Source organism: Portunus trituberculatus, chromosome 9 (genome assembly GCF_017591435.1).
Source record: "Portunus trituberculatus isolate SZX2019 chromosome 9, ASM1759143v1, whole genome shotgun sequence".
NCBI lineage: Eukaryota > Metazoa > Arthropoda > Malacostraca > Decapoda > Portunidae > Portunus > Portunus trituberculatus.
In genome coordinates, this window is record NC_059263.1 from 4,303,224 (window position 1) to 4,313,547 (window position 10,324).

The following is a 10,324-nucleotide window of genomic DNA, read 5'->3' on the forward strand; positions in this document are numbered from 1 at the left end:
ATGTTGAGTTGATGAATTGTATTTGGATCCTGAACAGTCTCAACCAAAAGTATATAAGTAATGAGGCAGATGCTGTACAGAACAACACTGGCAAGGTTGTGGTAGACTTAGCTGAATGAAAAAGTGGTTTAGTTAACTTTTAGAAAGGGTTTGTGCAGCGGCCAGTGATGTGTGTCAAGGGTGTATTGCTGCGGCACAAAGCCTTCCTCTGATGGACGCAGGGAGAGGACTGGCAGCTGGCTTGCCTTGTTGAGGTGTGTGTGCCACTCCTCCCTGACATTCATGAGATGCACTATTGCTGGAGGCAAGAGGTGGTACGTACCACCACTGCAGTTACCTGTACACCTAGTACTGTATTGTGTTTTTCACTGTTTATGATTTATGATTATTTCATTGCTTTGTGTATGTTTTTTTTAATTTATTTTTGATAGTTTTTGAAAATGTAAATCAAATAATCTGATGGCTTGTGTCCCTTTGGGGGAAGCCTTGAAAAAGCTGAACCATCTGCCAGGGGCCCTGTGTGGTACAACTGCATTGACAGATGGGGCTCTTCTGGTGTGTGGTGAATCTTTCTGAGGAATTAGTCCTGGAGGGAACCCTCTGTTAGAGAGAGTGACAGAAGAGATAGAGAGTTAAACTCTACCTGGCAGAAGGCAGACTGTCGGTTGCCGGGTGTTGGCATGCAAGTCGGATGGAGTGATTTTCTAAGTGGTATTCAAGGTGTGGATTTTGTATCTGTGATTTAGGAATACTTGTGCTCACAACAATAACTTCTCTGCATGTGTACATTTTACATTACAATTTTTTTTTTTTTTTTTTTTTGTAAAATGAATGACAAGCTTAGGAAATAAGATGAAGTATGGGAATGTAAAATATACATGACGTAAAGAAGAGGATGATAGAGGTAGGAACCCTTCCTCGGGAAGCTTAATATATGTTCCCACAAAACAATGCAGAATAAGCTTTTCTTTCCATACCCACCAAGGTCCAGAGAGAGGCACTTTGTATGGCAGAATAACCGAGAGAAGGCACATTTAAACAAAACACAATTGAGTAATGTTATATATTACATATGGAATCAAGTAATGTGGACTCCAACTGAGCAGTGAGCCTCTGGGCCACACTGGTGATGAACCTCCCTATGCATCACTGCCTCCTGTCCTGACTCACCACCAACACCATTCCTCTCTGGCTTCTCATGGCACCAACACTTGCTGCCACATACTCATTCAGTGCACATACACACAAGTGATGCACAGGTGAGACTGTTACAATATGTACATTATGTATAAACATGACTCTTAAAGGTATGTATTTTGATTGCAATAATATACTCATGTTTGTCTTAAGGAAAAGTTAACTATGTAAGTAATTCATCATTAATTATAAAATGTGCCACCAAACACGAACTTTTAGTCAAGCATGACAAGTGAAGGCAACGGTGGTGTTCCCTGCTGCCTCACTGTACACCTAACTCAGCTCCTGTTGTCTTGCTGTACTCTCAAAACCCTTCTCTCTAACACAACATAAGAACAGTGTTGCTAACAAATAGTGTCTTCTGTGTTCACTTTGTGTGGTGACTACACAGCTGAGAGGAAGGGAGGTCACAGCACCCCTGGGTAACACAAAGGCTTAGTGACGTGTGACACAAAAATGTGCTTCGGGAATGTTTCCTCTTGCTGTGACTGAGTAAAAAAGGTAATGATACAAGTATTTGTCTCTGAATACTATTGCACCAAGTGGTTTTTGTTCTATTCCCTCACTGAAGAAATAAACACAGGCCATAACACAAATTTCTGCTGATATTGCCTCAGTTGAAAGTAAAGGCTGCTCTGAGTGAAAACGTTCCTTGTACATGTGCATTTTGAGGCGTTGTTAAAGCTGTGGCATGAGATTCAAGTGTGGCCAGGCAATAGGTCAGGCAGGTATCATGGTACCATGGTGAGGATCTGAAATTTTAAATACAGGAATTTTGTCAAGATTTCTATAAGCTGCATCTGTCGCCAGACCACACTTGAATTCCACACCACAGCTAACCATCTCAAAGTGCATATGTACATTTAACATTTTGTATTTAAAATGAATGACACTTCCTCCTCAAACATCCCCAGGAATCTATACTACACCCTTTATAAAGAAATATTACAATTAAAATCATCAAACTTGCCTTCCTGTGCTGGTACACAAGGGAATAACCTGCACCACAACACTCACTCTGGCTCAGGCACTTGGTAAGCTTATGTTAATTAAGCAAGATAAAATAAACAATTGGCTGTCACACTCGAAATAATGATCCTGGATGCACACTGGGGTAACTCACTTTTCACTTTCTTGCTACATATTAGTACTGAGATTTACTCCTTGCCTATCACTACTTTTATACCCGACATCAATAATTTTGCCACCTGAGGAGATGCAGACTTGATACATAAGCTATCTGTCCTGCATTTACTAAAGACAACCTCGGTATACATGGAGCAAAACATTTCTGACTCATGAATCTGCAGCACATGTTACAAGGCACCAGCTTGTAATGTGTACAATACTGACACTTCAGATTAAACTAAGGTTGTGTGGCTCACTAGGGAAAGAATGCATCTTGAGGGCAGGAACCAACAGTCAACATAAAGAACCAACATAATTATTACCCACATTTCCTTCATCCAACTCCAATCACATTAATCATTACACACAGTAACATTCCCTATATAAACTCATGTCTCAATATCAATAACTCCATCTTATTTACACCAGTAATTCCAGCTCCACCCTGACCCTGGAGCCCAGCACTAGCCCACAGAGGCAGCCAAGGGGCGTGGAGCAATGCACTTGTTCACCACAGAGAGCAAATCTGGGTTCTCAAAGGCAGCTGCCACTCGCTCCTTGTCTGCCAGCTGTTTGTTGATGGCGGCCTCCGAGGTGTGACTCCCGGGGGTGATGACCACATCCACCTTGAACCTGAGAGAAAGAGAAAGAGAGAGAGAGAGAGAGAGAGAGAGAGAGAGAGAGAGAGAGAGAGAGAGAGAGAGAGAGAAAAAAAAAAAAAAAAAAAAGATAAGAAAGAAGGATAGATTAAACTACGTACTGTACTTTTTACTCCTTACAACTAAATACTATATTAGTTCAACAAATACATACTACTACTACTACTACTACTACCACTACTTCTACTAACTATATCCCAATCAACGTCTTCCAAACCACCATCACCACCACCACCACCAACCTGCAGGGAAGTGTGTGGAGCAGCTTGAGTCTCACACTAAGGCCAATGAGGGAAGCCATACTGCAGTGGGGGATTGTGGGAGTGAAGAGCACCTTGACATGGTTCCCTGCATCATCCACCTCACACTGCTCCTCGCTGACCTGCAGGGGAGGGACCGATGGATGGGTGAATGGTGTGGCTGAAGAAGGGGAAGATAGGATGGACTGGAGAGAAATAAGAAGAGGATAGGATGGACAGGAGTGAAATAGGGCAAACCATGAGGGATACAAGGATGGGATGGACACAAAGAAGAGGATGGATAGGAGGGAGGTCAAAATAGGATGGAATGGAGACAAAGGGAGGAAATACTGATGGTAGGTGAAGATGGAGATAATGATAGGATGGAAAGGAGATAGAAGAGGAAGAGAGTAATTATATGGACAGAAAGGGAGGAGGAGAGTAATAAGATGAACACTTTCTTGCCTGCACCAACACTCACCACTCCTCCCTGCCTTCACCAACCAATACCACCACTCCCTGCCTTCACCAAACCACCTCCACCCATTCTTGCCTTCATCATACCCCTTCCTACCCTCACCATACCAGCCAACCAAACACCCACCCTTCCTCCCAACACCAACCCACCACCACTCCTCTCAGCCTTCACCAAAATACCCACCCACCACTCCCTGCCTTCACCAACCACCAAGACCTCCACCAAGCCATCCACCCACCACATTGAGCTGCTCCAGAGTGAGGGGGTGTTCTGGGTCACGAATGCCACGGATCAAGTCGAACACCTCCCTGCTATCAACAGGGTCCCTCACTGTGTCGTCCCAGTCTGAGGGGTTCTCCTTGCGCTGGTCCGCCTCGGCAAACACCTGAGGGTTGAGATTCTCCAGTTTGTCTCCGATCCTCATGGCTGGCTCACCTGGAAAGAGATAAAAGGACAGTGAGAAGAGGAGAACATGCATGCTCACTATACATTAAAGCACCTGGCCAGAGACAATATCCAACACACTGGAGAGGATATGCTGACAGTGACAAGAGAGTACTAAGAGAACTCCCACTATCAGTACTTATTGCCTGAAAGTGAACAAGGACAAGCTTCATACTCACTGTGTTTATCTTGCGGTGACTGACGAGGCAAGGGCGCTGGAGTGGTGAGTGGTGAGTGGTGTGTGGGTGTCGGCACTGCTCACACCACCCAATTCGCTATGACGCTCACGAGATTCTTGGGGATATCCAGCGTTTGGGCCAGCTTGGGGTTCTTCAGGCACGACCCCACCACCTGTTAGCCACACACAACACATGGGTGAGGCACGCATGAAGTTCAGGGTTAAGGAAAAAGGGATATAAGAAAGTGGACTAAGGTAAGTAGAAGGAGAGAGAGAGAGAGAGAGAGAGAGAGAGAGAGAGAGAGAGAGAGAGAGAGAGAGAGAGAGAGAGAGAGAGAGAGAGAGAGAGAGAGAGAGAGTAGTAGTAGTAGTAGTAGTAGTAGTAGTAGTAGTAGCAGTAGCAGTAGCAGTAGCAGTAGCAGTAGCAGTAGCAGCGGTAGCAATAGCAGTAGTAGTAGTTTAGTAAGGCCACTCATGTAAGGTACCACATGTTTATTCTTGTATCTAACCCACTAAAACATCCCAGAAAATTGTGTGCTGTGTGTCCATACCCTAAGGCAAGGTGCCCCACCCCTCCACACACACACACCAACTCTTCAACACCTGATATTTTGACCTTCTGCCATCACAACATCTCGAAAGTGTCACCTGCCTTGCTAAAACTGTTCCACTCATATACAAAGAAAAACAATAACAAATTCACTTCTGATTACAAGAAAACCACACTCCTTCCACCTATCCATGCTAAGAAAGGGAGAAAAATGCCTCACTACATACAGGGAACTGAGGAAAAACAAGAAGAAAGAGAGGATATATCACTTTCCACCTATTCATGCTAGGAAAGAAAGAATGCCTCAGGAAATACAGGGAACTGAGAAAAAAAAAAAAAAAGAAAGAAAGAAAGGATATAGCATGCACACACGCACACACTCACTCACTCATTCACACACTCTCTCTCTCTCTCTATTTCTCTCACCTGGGCAGCCCTTTCCAGCAGAGTGTAGAGGGGGATAGTGATGTAGACCGGGATTCTGTAGGGGCTGACTGGACCATACAAAACGTGACCCTCGGGGAACACTGGCTGCAACACAAACATTCAATCAACACCCAGCAACAAAAAGGCCCAATTGACTGCCAGTTCCCTAAAAGGTTAGTAGAGTTAAGCCAAAAGTCTGGGACAAATGTGTGTGTGTGTGTGTGTGTGTGTGTGTGTGTGTGTGTGTGTGTGTGTGTGTGTGTGTGTGTGTGTGTGTGTGTGTGTGTGTGTGTGTGTGTGTGTGTGGTGCTGTCTCTTGTACAATTGCCAGCCTGTGTGCAGTTGCCAGATGAATAAATCCTTTTGTTTTTGTGCTGGTGATGGAGAATACTTGTCAGACCATCACTAAAGGCATCTGTGTTTCTGTCCTATGCCTGATTTTTACATATTTATTTTTAATTTCTATGTAGGAAGGTCTGTACTCCTCCCATGTTGTTTCAGTGTCTTGTCTGGACTATTGGTAACTGGTTCTGTTAGTTTTTGGGGTTCTTAAAGGTTTTCCATTATCAATACAAAAACAAAAGGATTTATTCATATATCTAAGCACCAGGCTGGCCAAAACACACTCACACACTCACCTATCACTCACACTCTTAAGCTTGTATTCTCAAACACTTCAAAAAGCCTTTATTTAAATCTATACAAATCACTTAAGGTGTTTTTACAGTTATAGAGGTAGAGTGACATGATTTCTACATTATTAACGGGTGAAACACTCTTGATAACTTGGCTAATCATCTCTGTAGCCTTGGAAAATAGTCATGGTGAGAGAACAAAGCACTTCTGAATATGGACCTTACCCCTGTCAGCTCCAGGAGGAAAGGAAAAGTCTCACAAACAACCATACCAAATACACAAAGAAAATGAAAGAATCTGAATTATAATCTAGAAGCCCCATGAAAATAGTTTACATAAAAGCTTAACCCCTTCAGTACTGGGACGCATCTTTTTTCACCTTGTGTTTTGGATATGAATAGACGATTTTGCTAACATTAGGAAGGGTCTATGGAGGTCAGAAGATAAATGGCCAGAGTCTTCACTATTTTCATAACCGACATAAGTTTCTGAAGCTGTATAAAATCACCAAATTGTAAGCAGAATAAATATGGAAATGCATCATGGTACTGAAGGGGTTAAAAGGATTTCAGCACAACTAGGCAACTAATAAATACACAAACATCAGTATCAATTCCCATATCAGCATTACACTACCACATCAATCTTGCTTGTTACTACTGTAGCTGTTGTCAAATAAAATATCTATCTATCTATCTATCTATCTATCCATGATTTTTGGGTGTTGTTTTTTTTATACCATGTGGGCTTTTCACAGGAGCTTATGGGCTAAAGGGGATACTTTTTAGGGTACCTCCTATCTCAAACCCCACCCACTAAGAAACCGTTGCCCTGACTGAGGAAGCCCAACCTACACTCAGACCGTGGACAGGATTCGAACCCGTGCACTTGAAGACCCCTCGGACGCCAAAACAAGCATGGTTCCACTGTACCAAAGCGGCCCCTACACCAAACAGACCCATTATCATTATCACCCACACACACACACACAGATACATAAACTGACCTTGGGATAGAACACCTCCAGAGAGTTCACCAGCAGCACAGCACCAGTCTCAGCGTCACGGAACACCCACGGATGAGTGACGTAGGTGTTGATGTCGTACTGGCTGCCGGGAGGAAGGGTCTGGGGAAGGCAGGGAGTGAAACAGACAGAGTGGGAGAAGAACTAAAGGAAATAATCAAAGAAAGAAAAACATGATGAGGTCTGGCCAACTTGCCTCACCTTATACAACTGAAACTTTCCCACGTAGTTCACCCAAAACACGTTAACACTGCGCTGTGTTTTGTTGATGAAGCGTACGTAGCTCTGTTGCTGTGGAGAGGAAGAGAGAGAGAGAGTGGCTGTCAGTAAATATGATGGTAATTATTGTGATGATTCTACTGTTAATGCTGAAAGACTATTAACTCCTTTGCTATAAATCCACAACCTCAGAAGCAATGAAATCTTTATAAATATTGACGGGGAAGAGAAATACAGGAGTGAATTAAGGAAGATAAAACAGTTTCTATTGAGTCTAATGCTTGCAGTTGTTTGTAAAGCAAGAAGAAACATCTCTGAGTGGTTAGTTATTAGAGAAAACATGTCACTACCCGTGATATGATGGAACGCAGGGGTTGCTGCTGCTGCCTCTGCACTTGTAATTGCTGCTCTTCCTGCGGCTGGCCTTCTGGTTCGGCATCAGCCATCACCCACACATCCTTCTGGCAAGACACATGCTAAGATTGTACAGAGGCATACATACATACAGAGAGAGAGAGAGAGAGAGAGAGAGAGAGAGAGAGAGAGAGAGAGAGAGAGAGAGAGAGAGAGAGAGAGAGAGAGAGAGAGAGAGAGAGAGAGAGAGAGAGAGAGAAATGCACACGCACACACATGTGCATGCACATACATACTCTATATTTATTGCAGGGAAAAATCTTTGCCTTTAACAATGTTATGTTCGTAATTTTTTTTGTCTTTTAATAACACAATGAAGAAAAAACTACTACAATTAATGAGCTGAATTAACCTAACCTTCTCTATGCTAATGTAACCAAACCTAACCTAAACCTCATCTAATGCAACTGAAACCTAATTGATAGTAAGGAAACATTCGGAGGAAAAAACTCATGTTATTTCAATATTCTAGACTAAACCACTACAAATAATAGAAAAAAATATATATACAAATAGGAAAAAAAAGAAAAGGATAATGTCTAGAATCGATCCTTCTCAGTAGCACATGAAACAACCACCATACTGGTAACTCTTGATTTACCCGACAGATGTGTTCAAAATTTGCGTAAAACAAACTTGTAATTCTCACAAGAAACACTAGATAATAGGGGGATGCAGGATGTGGCCCAAATCGTGTATAAGCAAATCAATCACGCACATTTAATTAATTATATATTTTTTGGTCACATATAAACAAAAACGTGTAAATTAAACACGCGTCAATCAAGAGTTACCTGTACATGTTGTGGTAATATCCTCACTGTACTTCACATTTATGAAGCTTTTTTTAGGTGCAAGGCTTTTACTGGGTTGTAGTGATGCTTCGGGGAAAATAAAAATCACATACACAAACCAACAACAAAAAAAAAAAAAAAAAAGTAAAAGTAAAAAAAAACAAATAGAAAATAAAATTCAACGCCAATAAAAACCACACTGCAAACAATAACAATAACTAATAATAGTAATAATAATAATAATAGTGACAACAACAATAATAATAATAATAATAAAAAGATATATGGATCAAAACCACTCCACAAATAATAACAAACAAAGTGCTGGAAAAAAAAAATCCCGCTGGTTGGGTGACACAACCCCCCCGCCCACACACCACCCAAGACAAGGCACACACAGGAGGAGGTAGCAGTGCATTAGATCACAACTCTACATCCAACAGAACACCCTCAAATCACCACCTAACCTCACATAACCACTCTACACTCAATAAAAATCCCTGAAATCACCACCTAACCTCATCTACCAACTCTTAACCCAACAAAACACTGAAATCACCACCTAACCTCACATAACCTTAGAGGAGGGAAATAGGACTAGAAATCATGGCAGGAAGATTAGAAAGCAAGGCTGCAGGTTAGATATAAGAAAATATTTCTTTAGTCATAGAGTGGTAGACTTCTGGAATGCATTGCCAGAGACGGTTGTAAATAGCACTAGTTTGACAATGTTTAAAAACAGATTAGATAAGCACTTAAATTCATTAGATTTATAATTATGTATAGCACTGCATGATAGTTTTATAAGAAATTTACTATAGTTAAAAAGACATGACCCCATGTATGGGGACCACAAATTGTAGAGGACTGCAGGACTTAGCCCTGTTAATGGGCCCAACAGTGTAAACACTGATGACGATCACTGATACAGGATAACCTAGATGGGCCCTGGTGGCCCTTTGTTATCCTATTATTTATGTTATGTTATGTTATGTTATAACCTAACCTGGTGTGTACATCTAGACAAGTGTGTAGAGTGGGTTGGTACTTGGTAGGGTCTCACAAGCTCACATAATACATTCCTTTGCATCAGTTTGTGTTCTTGTGTTTCCCTACCACCTACTCTACAAACTATCCTAACTTAACCTTCCCGTGTTCTTAGCTTCATCATTAACTTCACCATCGTAATGATAGTGGTGAACATTACGACTTTCCCTCACCAAACTGTTCCTGGGCTATGATATGTAGAAATCACCACAGGTTAGATAGTCAAGACATCACCAAGCACATTAACTCTTTTAATACTGGGACACACTTTTACTTTGAGATTTGTGAACGATTAGACAATTCATTGACATTAGAGAGGGTCTATGGAGGTCAGAAGATGAATGGTTAGTTTTCACTATTCTAATCCCCTCTGAGTTTCTGAAGCTGTGTAAAATCACCAAACAGTGAGCAGAATATGGAAACACGCCATGGGTTAAATATACACATCCTGCAGAGTTATTAATCCACATGTTAGTTGCGTTCTATCTCTGATCTAATCCTTCCTAAGTGGTACAGAAAGGAACAAATTAACGATATAGTGGAAATAGCCTTTACTATCTCATATATCTTGAATATATATAGCTCATCTTATATTACTACTACTTAACCTTCTGTCCCTCACCTAGCCCTCTCCCAGGAAGGCTATTACGAGCAGGAAAGGAGAAATTAACACAATACGTAGCGGTAACCCAGGCGCCCCGTCAGCTGTCTGTGTGTGTGTGTCAGTGTGTGTGTCTGAGTGAGTTAGTTCATCTCAGGGTCAGACTCTCTCAGTGGTCTCTGGTGTTTTCTGCCTCTGTGGTGTTATTAAAGGCTCTCTGTGTTCTTGTCTATATTTAATGTGTTCTTTGTTTTTTTCCTCTGTATTGTGTTATTTGTTGGTATTTTTAC

The 10,324-nt window shown here is 41.8% G+C and overlaps 1 protein-coding gene across 3 annotated transcripts; it reads right to left on the reverse strand.

Moving 5' to 3' along the window:
- Window positions 1-1,048: 1,048 nt before the first annotated feature.
- Window positions 1,049-10,213, reverse strand: LOC123501663 (MIP18 family protein galla-2-like). Of its 3 annotated transcripts, none has more exons than XR_006673697.1 (7): window positions 10,056-10,213; window positions 7,529-7,639; window positions 7,161-7,250; window positions 6,942-7,061; window positions 5,300-5,404; window positions 4,325-4,496; window positions 3,994-4,136 (listed from the first exon to the last, which is right to left on the reverse strand). XR_006673697.1 is itself a non-coding variant. In XM_045250627.1 (4 exons), the coding sequence occupies exons 2-4, from the start codon at window positions 4,123-4,125 to the stop codon at window positions 2,790-2,792; spliced, it is 495 nt and encodes a 164-aa protein (XP_045106562.1). In that variant the 5' UTR covers window positions 4,126-4,136; window positions 4,325-4,464; the 3' UTR covers window positions 1,049-2,789. The 3 variants fall into 3 exon arrangements, 1 of the variants encoding a protein (XP_045106562.1); XR_006673698.1 differs by having other exon boundaries at window positions 7,529-7,636; window positions 10,056-10,190; XM_045250627.1 differs by lacking the exons at window positions 5,300-5,404; window positions 6,942-7,061; window positions 7,161-7,250; window positions 7,529-7,639; window positions 10,056-10,213 and adding exons at window positions 1,049-2,958; window positions 3,227-3,366 and having other exon boundaries at window positions 3,940-4,136; window positions 4,325-4,464.
- Between the last annotated feature and the right edge of the window lie 111 nt (window positions 10,214-10,324).

Excerpts from the sequence above, each read along its gene's own strand:
- LOC123501663 (XM_045250627.1), bottom strand. The coding sequence starts at position 4,125 with ATGAGGATCGGAGACAAACTGGAGAATCTCAACCCTCAGGTGTTTGCC. Across the intron at positions 3,367-3,939 it reads CTCTGGAGCAGCTCAATGTG|GTCAGCGAGGAGCAGTGTGA; the intron begins GTGGGTGGATGG and ends CCTCCCCTGCAG. Across the intron at positions 2,959-3,226 it reads CTCCACACACTTCCCTGCAG|GTTCAAGGTGGATGTGGTCA; the intron begins GTTGGTGGTGGT and ends TCTTTCTCTCAG.